At 45.4% G+C, this 17,314-nt stretch overlaps 1 protein-coding gene across 9 annotated transcripts in view; it reads right to left on the bottom strand.

Moving 5' to 3' along the window:
• Positions 1-17,314, bottom strand: part of mybpc1 (myosin binding protein C1) — a 158,281-nt gene that overhangs the window by 16,908 nt on the left and 124,059 nt on the right. For all 9 annotated transcript variants that reach the window (XM_063057635.1, XM_063057633.1, XM_063057634.1 and 6 more), the window contains 4 exons: positions 15,959-16,154; positions 11,939-12,078; positions 3,040-3,199; positions 74-210 (listed from right to left, as the gene is read on the bottom strand). In XM_063057635.1, the coding sequence (XP_062913705.1) occupies positions 74-210; positions 3,040-3,199; positions 11,939-12,078; positions 15,959-16,154 (633 nt within the window). The remainder of the gene's footprint in view (positions 1-73; positions 211-3,039; positions 3,200-11,938; positions 12,079-15,958; positions 16,155-17,314) is intronic.

The following is a 17,314-nucleotide window of genomic DNA, read 5'->3' as shown; positions in this document are numbered from 1 at the left end:
AAACCCCATGAAAATAAAGGACCTTCATACCAAGCACTTCCTTTCAGATGTTGGGACCAGGTGGAGACCATACCTTAGGGTTGCCTCTCACGCTGCAGTTCAGCGTCGCATTATATCCAGACACGGCGACTGTGTTGATAAGAGGGTGGGTAAACTTTGGCACCTCTTGAAAGTCAAAGTCGTTGTACTGAGGAGGCTTCAGCGCCAGACCTATAACCAAACGACAAGTGTTAGAACATTCCAGCCACCAGGCTTTGAATCAAAGATCTGTGATGCTGCACCACAAATGCAGTTAAGAGGTTCAGCACGCTTTACCGGGTAGTTGTGAAAGAAAATTCCACACTCTGCATGCGAGAGAGAGAATTGTTCCCAGGAGGATGGAAATGATGGGAATGGTCTGAGATCCAGCTCAGCATTAACTTGATGGGCCGAATGGCATCCTTCTATCTTGTAATAAGTACTGTATAAAGTATTACACATAAAATGCTGGTCAGGCATTATCTATGGAGAAGAATATAGAGCCGATCTTTTGGGCTGAAACCCTTAATCAGGCCCTTTACCTCTTCCACCTATCCTCTCCTAGCTTCTCACCTCATTCCACGTTCCCCACCTACCTCCTCCCTCACCTGGTTTCACTTGTCACCTGTCAGCTTCTACTCCTCCCATAAGACCATAAGGTGAAGGAGCAGAATTAGATCACTCTACCCACTGAGTTTGCTCCGTCACTCCATCACAGCTGATATATTTTCCCTCTCAACCCCATTCTCTTGCCTTCTCCCTGTAATAAAATAGTTAATGTATGATGCACTGGCTAATCAAGAACCTATCAACCTTTGCTTTAAATATACTCAATGATTTTGCCTCCCCAGTTGTCCATGGCAATGAATTCCATAGATTCACCACCCTCTGGATGAGAACCGAAACATTGACTGTACCCTTCTCCATAGATGCTGCCTGGCCTGCTGAGATCCCCCAGCATTTTGTGTGTGTTGCTCAGGTTTCCAGCATCTGCAGATTTTATCTTGTTTGTGATAGGAAATGTCCTCACCATATCCACTCTCTCTAGACCTTCCAATATTCGATGTTTCAATGAGATCCCCCCTCATTCTTCTGAATTCCAGCGAGTGCAGGCCCAGAGCCATCAAACACTCCTCATACATTAACTATTTTATTGAACACTTTCCAATGCCAGTGCTCTTCTTCGATAAGGAGCCCAAAAATGCTTACAATACTCCAAGCGCGGTCTGACAAATGCCTTATAGAGCCTCAGCATTACATCCTTGCTCTATCCCCTCCCTCACCTTTTTATTCTGAAATCTGATAGGAGAGGAGAGTGGACCATGAGAGAAAGGGAAGGAGGAGGTGATAGGCAGGCGAGGAGAAGAGATAAGAGGCCAGAGTGGGGAATAGAAGAAGAGAGATGGGGAGGGAATTTTTAGTGGAAGGGGAAATCGATGTTCATGCCATCAGGTTGGATTCAAGATTCAAGATTCAAAAAACTTTATAGTCATTCTAACCGTACATCAGCTCTGCAGGGCAGAATGAGACAGCGTTTCCCAGGGGCAGTGCAATCATAACATAACAAAATGCAACACTAAATAATAAACATAACAATAAATAGTAAAACACAACAGCCACATGTCAGTTAAATCAGTTATAAGTGTTCAGTGCAAGTTAAAAGTGTCCAAAGCAGGGTAAGGTGGAGCAGCTATTTAGCAGTCTGACTGCCTGTGGGAGGAAGCTGTTTGTGGCGGATATCTAGATGGAATATTCCTCCGTCCAATGCCATATTCAAGTTTGCTGACGATACCACTGTTGTAAACCAAATCGATGGTGGTGATGAATCAGTATATAGGAGGGAAGAAGGTACAGGATCCTCAGGACTCACACCACCAGGTTCAGAAAAATTATTACCCCTCAACCATCAGGTAGTGTTCCACGATGACTCTATGACTATGACCAGGCCATGGTCCAATATGGTAGCATTCGCAAAGGATTATGCAGGATAGGAATCCAATGTAGAGAGTTGGGATTATTCAAGTAGGAAGGGAATATAATATTGTCCACTTCTGTGCTCCAGCGACACTTGAATGAGTTGTCTTCTGTAAGAATCATCACTGAGATGTGACATTGGGGCCTAGCTCAAAGAAAATTAAATAAAGTAGCTACCTAATAGTGAAAGGTCTAGATAGAGTGGATATGCAGAGGATGTTTCTGATAGAGGGGGAGTCTAGTACCAGAGGACACAGACTCAAAAATAAGAACATCCTTTTAGAACATAGATGAGGAAGAATTTCTTTAAACAGAGGATTTGAATTTATTTAAATCTTGTATCTGTCCCACAATGTGAAGGAGTAAAAATCTTTGCATTATGACTCCGTGGCAATGACAGAGGATGGTGAATCTATGGAATTCATTGCCGCGGACGGCTGTGGAGGCCAAGTCACTGGGTATATTTAAAGTGGAGGTTGATAGGTTCTTGATTAGTCAGGATGTCAAAGGATACAGGGAGAAGGCAGGAGAATGGGATCGAGGGGGATAATAAATCAGCCAATGATGGAATGGTGGAACAGACTCAATGGGCCGAATGGTCTAACTTTGCTCCTATCTTATGGTCCTGATTAGTAAGGGCATCAAAGGTTATAGGGAGAAAACAGAACAGCAGGCTTGAGAGGGAAAATAAATCAGCCACGATTAAAATCATCTGCAAAAGTAATGGCAGAGCAGACTCAATGGGCCAAATGGACTAATTCTGCTCCTGTGTCTTGTGGTTAACTACGATCACCATAAGTAACATAACCTCGGACAAACCCACACCATGGCAACCAAGTGCAGGCAATTTTAAGACCATGTAATAGGGGAAGGTTTTGCCCGTGGGAATCCTCACTGCATGGGAGTGTAGCTCCCACAGGGAGTAGGGCGAGGACTGGATGTGGTGGGGAATGGGGTGCGGGGTGTGGTTGTAGCTCCTTTACATGCAGAGCTACAGCACACTAATAATCAGGAGAGGGATCCCCATGCAGGAGAATGTGAACATACCCTGCTTCTGAATCATGGCAGCGTCCTTCGTTATGGTGGCCTCATCACTCAAACCGCACATGTTCTCCGCAAAGACTCGGAAGTAGTACTCATTCCCCACGATGAGGTCGGGTATGAAGCAGTTAGTTCTGTGGTAGTGTTCGACCACTGTGTACCAGTCCTACAGAGCAAAGGAAACAGTCACCACATCGATAAGTTGCGGAAAGATGGTTTATCACTGATACCACATTCTAGACTTTAAAAGTCAAAATCATGGGAGCTCTTATCAGGGATGAACTAATGTGAAGATTGCTGAGCAAAGATACTCAGGGCAAATTCAAAGAGAGATTAAAGATAACAATTAGCTTTATTTGTTAAATGTCATAGTCATAGTCATACTTTATTGATCCCAGGGGAAATTGGTTTTCGTTACAGTTGTACCATAAATAATAAATAGTAATAAAACCATAAATAGTTAAATAGTAATATATAAATTACGCCAGGAAATAAGTCCAGGACCAGCCTATTGGCTCAGGGTGTCTGACCCTCCAAGGGAGGAGTTGTAAAGTTTGATGGCCACAGGCAGGAATGACTTCCTATGACGCTCTATGTTGCATCTCAGTGGAATGAGTCTCTGGCTGAATGTACTCCTGTGCCCAACCAGTACATTATGTAGTGGATGGGAGACATTGTCCAAGATGGCATGCAACTTGGACAGCATCCTCTTTTCAGACACCACCATCAGAGAGTCCAGTTCCATCCCCACAACATCACTGGCCTTACGAATGAGTTTGTTGATTCTGTTGGTGTCTGCTACCCTCAAACATACACTGAAACATACAGTGAAATACCATAGAACCATAGAAACTACAGCACAGAAACAGGCCCTTTGGCCCTTCTTGGCTGTGCCGAACCATTTTCTGCCTAGTCCCACTGACCTGCACACGGACCATATCCCTCCATACACCTCCCATCCATGTATCTGTCCAATTTATTCTTAAATGTTAAAAAAAGAACCCGCATTTACCACCTCGTCTGGCAGCTCATTCCATATTCCCACCACTCTCTGTGTGAAGAAACCACCCCCTAATGTTCCCTTTAAAGTTTTCCCCCCTCACCCTTAACCCATGTCCTCTGGTTTTTTTCTCCCCTTGCCTCAGTGGAAAAAGCCTGCTTGCATTCACTCTATCTATACCCATCATAATTTTATATACCTCTATCAAATCTCCCCTCATTCTTCTACGCTCCAGGGAATAAAGTCCTAACCTATTCAACCTTTCTCTGTAACTGAGTTTCTCAAGTCCCAGCGACATCCTTGTAAACCTTCTCTGCACTCTTTCAACCTTATTTATATCCTTCCTGTAATTTGGTGACCAAAACTGAACACAATACTCCAGATTCGGCCTCACCAATGCCTTATACAACCTCATCATAACATTCCAGCTCTTATACTCAATACTTCGATTAATAAAGGTCTACGTACCAAAAGCTCTCTTTACGACCCTATCTACCTGTGACGCCACTTTTAGGGAATTTTGTATCTGTATTCCCAGATCCCTCTGTTCCACTGCACTCCTCAGTGCCTTACCATTAACCCTGTATGTTCTACGTTGGTTTGTCCTTCCAACGTGCAATACCTCACACTTGTCAGTATTAAACTCCATCTGCCATTTTGCAGCCCATTTTTCCAGCTGGTCCAAGTACCTCTGCAGGCTCTGAAAACCTTCCTCACTGTCTACTACACCTCCAATCCTTGTATCATCAGCAAACTTGCTGATCCAATTAACCACATTATCATCCAGATCACTGATATAGATGACAAATAACAATGGACCCAGCACTGATCCCTGTGGCACACCACTAGTCACAGGCCTCCACTCTGAGAAGCAATTCTCTACCACCACTCTCTGGCTTCATCCATTGAGCCAATGTCTAATCCAATTTACCACCTCTCCATGTATACCTAGCGACTGAATTTTCCTAACTAACCTCCCATGCGGGACCTTGTCAAAGGCCTTACTGAAATCCATGTAGACAATATCCACTGCCTTCCCTTCATCCACTTTCCTGGTAACCTCCTGAAAAACTCCAACAGATTGGTCAAACATGACCTACCACGCACAAAGCCATGTTGACTCTCCCTAATAAGCCCCTGTCTATCCAAATGCTTGTAAATTCTGTCTCTTAGTACTCCCTCCAATAACTTACCTACTACTGATGTTAAACTCACCGGCCTATAATTTCCCGGATTACTTTTCGATCCTTTTTTAAACAACGGAACAACATGAGCCACTCTCCAATCCTCCGGCACTTCACCCGTAGACAGCGACATTTTAAATATTTCTGCCAGGGCCCCCGCAATTTCAACACTAGTCTCCTTCAAGGTCTGAGGGAACACTCTGTCAGGTCCCGGGGATTTATCCACTTTAATTTTCCTCAAGACAGCAAGCACCTTCTCCTTTTCAATCTGTACAGTTTCCATGGTCTCACTACTTGATTCCCTCAATTCCATAGATTTCATGCAAGCTTCCTTAGTAAATACAGACGCAAAAAACCTATTTAAGATCTCCCCCATTTCCTTTGGTTCCGCACAAAGCCGACCACTCTGATCTTCAAGAGGATCAATTTTATCCCTTGCAATCCTTTTGCTCTTAATATACTTGTAAAAGCTCTTTGGATTATCCTTCACTTTGACTGCCAAGGCAACCTCATGTCTTCTTTTAGCCCTCCTGATTTCTTTCTTAAGTATTTTCTTGCACTTCTTATACTCCTCAAGCACCTGATTTACCCCCTGTTTCCTATACATTTCATACAACTCCCTCTTCTTCTTTATCAGAGTTGCAATATCCCTTGAGAACCAAGGTTCCTTATTCCTATTCAATTTGCCTTTAATCCTGACAGGAACATACAAACTCTGCACTCTCAAAATTTCCCCTTTGAAGGCTTCCCACCTACCAATCACATCTTTGCCAGAGAACAACCTGTCCCAATCCACGCTTTTTAGATCCTTTCTCATTTCTTCAAATTTGGCCTTCTTCCAGTTCAGAACCTCAACCCTAGGACCAGATCTATCCTTCTCCATGATCAAATTGAAACTAATGGTGTTATGATCACTGGAACCAAAGTGCTCCCCTACACAGACTTCTGTCACTTGCCCTAATTCGTTTCCTAACAGGAGATCCAATATTGCATCCCCTCTAGTTGGTCCCTCTATATATTGATTTAGAAAACTTTCCTGAACACATTTTACAAACTCTAAACCATCTGGACCCCTAACAGTATGGGAGTCCCAATCAATGTATGGAAAATTAAAATCCCCTACCACCACAACTTTATGTTTCTTGCAGTTGCCTGCTATCTCTCTGCAGATTTGCTCTTCCAAGTCTCGTTGACTATTGGGTGGTCTGTAATACAATCCCACTAATGTGGCCATACCTTTCCTGTTTCTCAGCTCCACCCATAAGGACTCAGTAGACAAGCCCTCTAATCTGTCCTGCCTGAGCACTGCTGTAATATTTTCCCTAACAAGCAATGCTACTCCCCCACCTTTCATTCCTCTGCCTCGATCACATCTGAAACATCGGAACCCTGGAACCCATGCCACGTGCTAGTGAGGCCAGAACTAGGAAGATTATACAGTTTAATATGTGGCTAAGTTGTTGGTATAGGAGAGAGGGCATAAGATTTTTGGATCATTGGTCTCTCTTCCAGGGAAGGTGGGACCTGTACAGAAAGGAAGGTTTGCACCTGAACTGGAGAGGTCTAATATCCTAGCGGGAAGATTCGTTAATGCTGCATGGTGAGGTTTAAACTAGAGCTGCAGGGGGATGGGAACCAGAGTGCCAGAACAGTTAGTGGGGAGGTTGTGGAGGCAGATGTTGGTAAGATCTCAGACAGAGTTAGGAATGAAAGTTATGCACGTAGCATCGTAGGAAAGGCCGATGACAGTGCTGAAGATGAGGTAGCTGGTTTACAAATGGAGGCAACGTGTAGTGAGGAGAGGATGCTGATGGGGCAAAATTGCAGTTTGTGGGATGAGTTGTAACGTAAAGGTGGACAAAATCGAAAAGGGTTAATACAGGACTGAAGGTGTTTATTTAAATGCGCGCAGAATCATGGCTGAAAGATTATAGCTGGGAGCTTAATTTTCACGGATACACACTGTATCAAAAAGACAGGCAGGAAAACAATGCTGGAGAGGTAGTCTGGTCAAAGAACACTGAGGCTGTCCACAAGAAGGGTCAGAGCCGTCTCTATTTCTTGAGGAGACTGCGGTCCTTTAACATCTGCCGGACGATGCTGAGGATGTTCTACGAGTCTGTGGTGGCCAGTGCTATCATGTTTGCTGTTGTGTGCTGGGGCAGCAGGCTGAGGGTAGCAGACACCAACAGAATCAACAAACTCATTCGTAAGGCCAGTGATGTTGTGGGGATGGAACTGGACTCTCTGACGGTGGTGTCTGAAAAGAGGAAGCTGTCTAAATTGCATGCCATCTTGGTCAATGTCTCCCATCCACTACATAATGTACTGACTGGGTGGGCACAGGAGTACATTCAGCCAGAGACTCATTCCACTGAGATGCAGCACAGAACGTCATAGGAAGTCATTCCTGCCTGTGGCCATCAAACTTTACAACTCCTCCCTTGGAGGGTCAGACACCCTGAGCCAATAGGCTGGTCCTGGACTTATTTCATAATTTACGGGCATAATTTACATATTACTATTTAACTATTTATGGTTCTATTACTATTTATTATTTATGGTGCAACTGTAATGAAAACCAATTTCCCCCGGGATCAATAAAGTATGACTATGACTATAACTATGACTATAGTAAACGGGGACAAGGAAATGGTGGATGAACTGAATAAGTATTTTGCATCAGTGTTCACTGTGGATGACACTAGCAGTGCATTGGAAGTTTGGGGTGTCAGAGGTCATGAAGTGTGTGAAGTTAGCATTGCAAGAGGGAAGATTCTTGGGAAACCAAAAGGTCTGAGGGTAGAGAAGTTACTTCGGCCAGATGGGGTACACCCCAGGGATCTGAAAGAGGGGGCTGAAGAGATCATGGAGGTATTAGTAATGATCTTTTAAGAATCACTAAATTCTGGTGATAATTGCAAATGTCACTCCACTCTTCAAGAAGGGAGAGAGGCAGAAGAAAAGAAAACCATAGGTCAGTTAGTCTGCCCTCAGTGGCTGGAAATATGTTGGAGTCGATTACTAAGGATAAAGTCTCAGGGTATTTGGAGGCACATGATAAAATAGGCCAAAATCAGCATGGTTCCTCGAGGGAAAATCCTTCCTGACAAATCTGTTGGAATTATTTGAAGAAATAACAAGCAGAATAGACAAAGGAGAATCGGTTGATGCTGTGTACTTGGATTTTCAGAAGGTCTTTGACAAGGTGCCACACATGAGGCTGCTTAACAAGCTATGAGCTATGGTATTACCGGAAAGATTCTAGCATGGATAAAGCAGTGGCTGATTGGCAGGAGGCAAAGTGTGGGAATAAAGGGAGCCTTTTCCGGTTGGCTACTGGTGATTAGTGGTGTTCTACGGGGGTCTGTGTTGGGACCAATCCTTTTTATGTTATTTGATGGAATTGATGGCTCTGTTGCAAAGTTTGCTGACGACATTAAGATAGGTGGAGAGGCTGGTAGTTTTGAGGAAGTAGAGAGGTTACAGAAGGACTTAGGCGGATTAGGAGAATGGACAAAGAAATGGCACATGGAATACAGTGTCAGGAAGGATATGTTCATACATTTTGGTAGATGAAATGAAAGGGTTGACTATTTCTAAGTTGAAAGAAAATACAAAAAAAACCAAGGTGCAAAGGGTCCTGGGAGTCCTTGTGCAGGATTTCCTAAAGGTTAATTTGCAGGTCATGTCTGTGGTGAGGAAGGCAAATGCAATATTAGCATTCATTTCAAGAGGATTAGAATATAAAAGGAAGGATATAATGTTGAGACTTTATAAAGCACTGGTGAGGCCTCAGTTGGAGTATTGTGAGCAGGTTTGGCCCCTTATCTTAGGAAAGATGTGCAGAAACTGGAGAGGGTTCAAAGGAGGTTCGTGAAAATGATTCCAAGATTGAATGGCTTGTCATATGAAGAGCCTTTGATGGCTCTGGGACTGTACGCTCCAGAATTAAGAACAATGAGGGGTGACATCTTTGAAACTTATTGAATCGTGAAAGGCCTTGATAGAGTGGATGTGGAGAGGATGTTTCCTATGGTGGGAGAGTCTAAGACCAGAGGACACAGCCTCAGAATAGAGGGCTGGGCGGCGTCTCTGGGGGGAGGTGCAGTTGACGTTTCAGGCTGAGACCCTTCATTGGGACTGGCTTGGGGGTTAGCTGGTGGGAGATTTGAGGGTGGGAGGGGGCGGGGGAGATCCAGGGTGGTGGTGGGGGGACGGGGGGGTGGAGGGAAGGAGCCAGGAGCTGGACAGTTGGTTGGCAGGGGGGATGTGGGAGGATCATGGGACGGGAGGCCTAGGGAGGGGGAAGGGGGGGTGAGGCCCAGAGGATGGGCAAGGAGTGTAGTGGGGGGGGGGGAGACAGAGGGAGAAAAAGGAGAGAGAGAAAAAGAATATATATATATATATCAGTCTATCCACGGCCTCCTCTACTGTCAAGATGAAGCCACACTCAGGTTGGAGGAACAACACCTTATATTCCGTCTGGGTAGCCTCCAACCTGATGGCCTGATGGCATGAACATTGACTTCTCCAACTTCCGTTAATGCCCCTCCTCCCCCTTGTACCCCATCCGTTATTTATTATTATTATTATTATATATATATTCTTTTTCTGTCTCTCCTTTTTCTCCCTCTGTCCCTCTCACTATACTCCTTGCCCATCTTCTGGGCTTCACCCCTCCCCCTTTCTTTCTCCCTAGGCCTCCTATCCCATGATCCTCTCAAATCCCTTTTGTCAATCAACTGTCCAGCTCTTGGCTTCATCCCTCCCCCTCCTGTCTTCTCCTATCATTTCGGATCTCCCCCTCCCCCTCCCACTTTCAAATCTCTTACTATCTCTTCTTTCAGTTAGTCCTGACGAAGGGTCTCGGCCCGAAAAGTCGACTGCACCTCTTCCTAGAGATGCTGCCTGGCCTGCTGCGTTCACCAGCAACTTTTATGTGTGTTGCTCAGAATAGAGGGGTGTCTTTTTAGAACGGAGATGAGGAAACATTTCTTCAGCCAGAGGGTGGTGAATCTGTGGAATTCTTTGTCACAGGCAACTGTGGAGGCCAAATTTTTATGTATATTTAAGGCAGAGTTTAATAGATTATTGATTGGTCAGGGCTTGAAGGGATACGGGGAAAAGGCAAAAGATTGGGGCTGATAGGAAAATGAGATTTGGCATAATGAATTGGCAGAGCAGACTCGAGGGGCCAAATACCTTAATTCTGCTCCTATATCTTATGGTCTTATGGAAATACATCGTTTGCAGCAACGACCAACACAGTCCGAGGATGTGCTGGGATCAGCCTGCAAGCATCACAGTGGCGAATTCAAAGAGAGATTAGAGATTAAAAGTAAGCTTTATTTATCAAATGTACATTTGACAGACTTCTGTTCATTTGTAATTTTCCATTGATTCTATAGTATTTAGAAACATAGAAACATAGAAAACCTACAGTACAATACAGGCCCTTTGGCCCACAAAGCTGTGTCGAACATGTCCCTATCTTGGAAATTACCTAGGGTTACCCATAGCCCTCTATTTTTCTGAGCACCATGTACCTGTCCAGGAGTCTATCGTATCCGCATCCACCACCGTCGCCAGCAGCTCTGAGTATAAAAACTTACCCCTGATAAATCCTCTGTACCTACTTCCAAGCACCTTAAAACTGTGCCCTGTCGTGCTAGCCATCTCAGCCCTGGGAAAAACCCTCTGACTATCCACACTATCAATGCGTCTCACCATCTTATACACATTTCCTTGTTGTACTGTGAATGGCCACAGGGAAATGAATCTCAGAGTGACGTACTGTATGAAGTGACATTTACGTACTTTGGTTATAAATTTAGTCTGAGTTTCGAAACCTGAGAGCACACAGTGAGATGTGTTGTTTGTGTCGACGACCAACACAGTCCAAGGATGCACTGGGGGTGGCCCACAGGCGCCAATGTAGCATGCTGACAACTCGCTTACTCTGACCCATACGGGATGCAAGAGGAAACCCGTGTGGTCACAGGGAGAATGTACAAACTCTGTATGGACAGCGGTGAGCAGTGAACCCGGAGGTGTTTAATCTGTGGAATTCATTGCCATAGACGCTGTGGAGGCCAACTCTTTCAGTTTATTTAAGGTAGAGATGATAGATCTGGGGTTGAAGAGTCATGAGGAGAAGCTAGGAGAATGGGGTTGAAAAATAAAACAGTCCCAATTAAATGTTGGAACAGACTCAATGGGCTGAATGGGCTAATTTTGCTCCTAGATCTTATGCAATAGCAGTTGTCTTGGAGTCTGGTGGTGCCTGTTTTCAGCCTTTTGAATCATTTACCTGATGGGAGAGGGGGAGAAGAGGGAACATTCAGGGTGAGTGGGGTCTTTGATTATGTCGGCTGTTTCACTGAGGGAGCAAGAAGTACAGACAAGGTCCATAGAGGGGAGGCTGGTAGGCTGGTCTCCATGCTGAGTTGAGCTGTGTCCACAACCTCCTGCACATTCTTGCAGCGACAGACAGAGCAGTTACCATAGCAAAGCGTGTTGCATCCGGATGGGATGCTTTCTATGGTGCATCAATAAGAATTGGTGAGGGTTGATCGGGACATGCCAAATTTCTTTAGCCTTCTGAGGAAGCAGAGGCATGGATGAGTTTTCTTTGCTGTGGAATCTTTGTGGTTGGGCCTGGACAGGCTCCTGGTGATTTTTTTTATCTTATCTGAAGGCAGTTATTTTCCTGACTTACCATGGTCTTCTTATCGGCTTTCTGAATGGTGTACCCTGTGATAGCCGCATTCCCATCATCCTTTGGTGGTGTCCATGCCAACTCAACGTTGGTGTCCCATACGCTGACAATTTTCACGGTGTTTGGGGCGCCAGGTTTCTCTGGAGAGGCAAGCAGAATACCAAAAGACATAGAAGTAGTATTAGGCAGTTCAGCCCATCAAGTCTGCTCTGCTATTCCATCATGGCTGATTTATTATCCCTCTCAACCCCATTCCCCTGCTTTCTCCCCGTAACCGTTATCACCCTGACTAATCAAGAACCTACCAACCTCCACTTTGAATAAACCCAATGACTTGGTCTCCACAGCCAACCGTGGCAATACATTCCACAAATTCACCACCCTCTGGTTAAAGAAGTTCCTCCTCATCTCTGTTCTAAGTGGACATCCCTCTGTTCTGAGGCTGTGCCCTTTGGTCCAAAACTGTTCACAATAGTCCAAGTGTGGTCTGCTCAATACCGTATAAAGCCCCAGCACAAAATGCTTGTCTTACTGTCTATTCTTGTCCTCAAGCGTTGGGTGTGGGGGGTATGGGTGGTGTAGCCTTGTTCACCATTTAGACCTAGTTTTCCATTGTGGATTACCCTCCCTGAGAGGTGGTGGAGACTCTCACAACCATTTACACAGAGCTCTTGAATTGCTAAGGTATTGAAGGCTAGTGTCCAGAGAACATAAAATATAGAACTTAGAACAGAGAACAGTACACACAGGAACAGGCCTTTTGGCCCACAATTAGTAAATTAGTAATCTAATGGCCAAATCAACGAATCTCTCCTGCCTTCGCAATTTCCATATCCTTCCATTTCCCTCACATTCATGTGTCTATCACAGAGCCTTTTAAATGTCTCTATTGTGTTTGCCTCCACCACCACACCAGACAACACATTCCAGCCACTCACCACCCTGTGTAACATAACTTGCCCTGTGCGTCTAGTTTGCACTTTGCCTCTCAACAGAATTACATGCCCTCTGGTATTAGACATTTTGACCTTCGGGAAAAGATACAGTCTGTCTACTCTATCTCTGCCTCTCATAATCTTATAAACCTCTGTTAGATTTCCCTCCAGCCTCTGGTGCTCCAGAGAAAACAACCCGTTTGTCCAATTTCTCATTACAGCTCATGCTCTCCAATCCAGGTAACCTGTTCTGCATCCTTCCTGCAATGGGGTAACCAGCACTGAATGCAATGCTCCAGATGCAGCCTAACTAGAGGCTTATAAAGCTTCCTGACTCTTGAGTTGAATTCTCTGGCTCATAAAGGCAAACCAGAGAAAATTCTTTCCCACCCTATCAGCCTGTGTCGCCACTTTCAGGGAGCTATGAGACCTCACCTACATCAGAACACAGGTATACTTGGTATTCCTCCCCTCCACCCCACAGATGCTGTTCAACCAGCTGAGTTTCTCCAGCAGATTGTTTATTTAACGTAGAATCAGAAGCCCACAGCACAGTGGAAGGCCATTTGGACCTCTGTGTCCTGCTGGCCCAATAAAGAGTTACGCCTTCTCACTTCATGGATCTTGGGCTGCAGCCCGGTGGGAGGCAGTGAGCTGCGAGCTCATGCACGTCTGTATGGAGTTCTGGTCACAGCACAGACAGACCCTGAAAGGGGTGCAGAGGAGACGGAACTTTTTACTGATGCAGCATGCAAACGGGCCATTCAGCCCGACTTGTTCAAGCTGACAGCAGGGACCTTTCTGCACTGACCCCGTCAACATGTACCTGGTCTATTGCCCCCTATGTCTGAGTCATTCCACACAGTGTGACTGAGTTATGGAGCACAGTTACAAGCCTTTCAGATCATGCAGGTCAAGTTGCCCATCTCAGCTAGCCCTGTTTGCTTACATTTGCTCCTTATCCCCCGGACCTTAATCTTAAAAACATTTATGAGGATGTTTCCAGTGTCTGGAGAACTTTACCTTTGAGGAGAGACTGACTGGTGGGGCTTGGTTTTAGAACAAAGCAAACTGCGGGAAAAAATAACCAAGACCTGTGAAACCATGAGACTCCCAGAGGAGGTAGATGGTCTGTCTTAAATGTGGGGTTTCATCTCCAAACCTTTTTCACTGACTTCCAGATCTGTCTTAAGTGAAAACCTTTTCTCTCAATTTCCCTCAAAGTTCCTTCAAATATTCCAGGACACATAGAGGCATCATCAGAGTCTCTCTTCCAGCCATCAAAGGTATTGATCATGAGTGCTATGGTGCAGGGCCTTTAGCATTGTCAAGGATCCCTCCCATCCATCCCATAATCTCTTTGACCCTGTACCATCCGGCAGAAGGCACCATAGTATTAGGACAAGGACTGTTTGGATGGGAAAGAGCTCTTACCCCAGGCCATAGGACCACTGAACTCCCTGCCAACACCCAGGCCTCATCACACATGAAGTGCCAGTATCAATAGACTGTTTACCATTTCACTTGTGTCATAAATGCATCTTATTATTTGTTAATTCATTTGTGGTAATATTAGTATGTGTTGTGTGTGTGAGTTATGTGTACTGTGTTGTGCACCTTGGTCCAGAGGAAGGATGTTTCATTTGGTGGATGAATGACGATAAACGTGAAGTTGAAGAGATGCTAGGCGCAGGAGCATCTGTACATAAGGTGACTGACAGGAAATGAGAAAGTAATGGTGGCTGGGGGTGTGGAAGGGTGGGTTAGTGGGTGGAGGTGTTGATCAGCCTTACTGCTTGGGGAAAGTAACTGTTTTTGAGTCTGGTGGTCCTGGTGTGGATGCTCCTGATGGGATTGGGACAAACAGTCCATGAGCAGGGTGAGCGGGGTGATGTTACTGACCTTGCCTGGCACCTTTCTGTATAAATGTCCAAGAGTGTTATGTCTTTGCATTGTACTGCAGCCATGAAACATCGTCAGAAAAGAAAGTGACAACGAATCTGATTCTGAAAGCCTCCACTAGTTAACATAACTGGATGCAAATCTGCTGTGGAGATGAGGCTGAGTACAGGGCTATGGTAGGAAACTTTGTCACATGGTGTGACCAGAATTATCTGCAGCTTAATGTGAAAAAGACTATGGGGCTGGTGCTAGACCTGAGGAGAGCTAAGGTACCAGTGACTCCTGTTTCCATCCAGGGGGTCAGTGTGGACATGGTGGAGGATTACGAATACCTGGGGATACGAATTGACAATAAACTGGACTGGTCAAAGAACACTGAGGCTGTCTACAAGAAGGGTCAGAGCCGGCTCTATTTCCTGAGGAGACTGAGGTCTTTTAACATTTGCCGGATGATGCTGAGGATGTTCTACGAGTCTGTGGTGGCCAGTGCAGGCTGAGGGTAGCAGACACCAACAGAATCAACAAACTCATTCGTAAGGCCAGTGATGTTGTGGGGATGGAACTGGACTCTCTGACCGTGGTGTCTGAAAAGAGGAAGCTGTCTAAATTGCATGCCATCTTGGTCAATGTCTCCCATCCACTACATAATGTACTGACTGGGTGGGCACAGGAGTACATTCAGCCAGAGACTCATTCCACTGAGATGCAGCACAGAACGTCATAGGAAGTCATTCCTACCTGTGGCCATCAAACTTTACAACTCCTCCCTTGGAGGATCAGACACCCTGAGCCAATAGGCTGGTCCTGGACTTATTTCATAATTTACGGGCATAATTTACATATTACTACTTAACTATTTATGGTTCTATTACTATTTATTATTTATGGTGCAACTGTAATGAAAACCAATTTCCCCCGGGATCAATAAAGTTTGACTATGACTACTATGATGCAAATCTGCTGTGGGAGCACTTTCACCAAATGGACAGCAGCGGTTCAGGAAGGCAGCTCAACCCCTTCTCAAAGACAATTTAGGCAATGAATGAATCATCACAATGATGTTCACATCCTTAAAGTTTGATCTCAGGCCACGTCATGTTCCCTTGACCAATTGTCATGAATGCTGACAGTCTGGGAGGCAGGTTGTAGTGGCCGCGGATTGGTGCAACCCTGGTTTACGTACCTACGATCTGAATGACTATCGTGGCCTTGTCCTCGATCTTCTCCACCAGCACTGACAGCTCATAATTGCCGGAATGCTTCCTTTCAGCTCTGCGGATGAAAATCACCGTGTCTGATTCCGTGTTGCGGATACTGATGGTATTTTGATCTAAGGGGCTTCCATCTTTCATCCAGGACACCTTTGGCCTTGGCTTACCCTGGGGATAAAGGTTGATCATGAGATACCACTGCGTGACCCAACTCAAAAACACCCACCTCAGCTCAAGCAACACACACAGAATGCTGGAGGAACTCAGCAGGCCAGGAAGCATCTATGGAAAAAAGTACAGTCGACGTTTCGGCCTGAAGCTCTTTGGCAGGACTGGAGAGAAAATGATGAGGAGTAGAGTCAAAAGATGGAGGGAGGGGAGGGAGAAGCACTTCAATTCAAGTTTACGTTTAATTATCATTCAACCATATAGTGAAACGAAACGGTGGGGCCAAGGTGCAAAACACATTACCAACAGCACAGAGCACAAATAGCAAATATGGTTATCATTTCGGAAATTCACACAGTCACAAAGAGGTAAGATACAGCCCAAGTCCCTGAGTGGCATGACTGTAGATTAACCAATTTCCCCCGGGATCTGTAAAGTATGACTATGACTATCTTGGTTCAGCTTGTCCTTCCACCGAGTGAACACTGGAGGGCAGCATCAACAAGCGGGGCCAGCCACTAACCCGACACTATTCCAGCGTGCCCAGCAGAGGCCCCTGATCTCTCCTCTGGGCGGTTGCAACAGGCTCCTGTGTCCAAAACATCTCCACAGCTGAGGCCCAGTCCTCCACGCAACCTGGGCAACGCAGCTTCCCAGCTGTCAGTCGCGCCAATGAACGGACTTGCAGTGAATGGACAATGAACGGAAGGTCTCTTAATCCCAATAGTTCATGCTCCTGTCTACACCAGTGGTGTTGAGGTCAAGAAGGTTCAAGAGGTTCAAGTTCCAAGGGGTGAACATCACAAATAGCCAGTCCTCATCCAACACCACAGGCAAGGAAGCTCACCAGCGCATCTACTTCCTCAGGTGGTTACAGAAATCGGCATAACTCTGTTCATCCTCGCCAATTTTTATCAATGCACCAACAGAAAGCATGCTGTCTGGATGCAATCACAGCTTGGTACGGCATCTGCTCTGTCCGTGACCATAACAGTGCAGAGAGTTGTGAACACAGCTCAGCACATCATAGAAACCAGCCTCCCCTCCACGGACGTTGTCTACCCTTCTCACTGCCTCTGTAAAGCAGCCAGCATAATCAAAACCGCCCACACATTCTCTCTTCTCCCCCCTCCCATCGGGCAGAAGATACAAAAGCCTGA

Source organism: Mobula hypostoma, chromosome 9, assembly GCF_963921235.1.
Source record: "Mobula hypostoma chromosome 9, sMobHyp1.1, whole genome shotgun sequence".
NCBI lineage: Eukaryota > Metazoa > Chordata > Chondrichthyes > Myliobatiformes > Myliobatidae > Mobula > Mobula hypostoma.
This window is presented reverse-complemented; position numbering and strand designations above follow the sequence as displayed.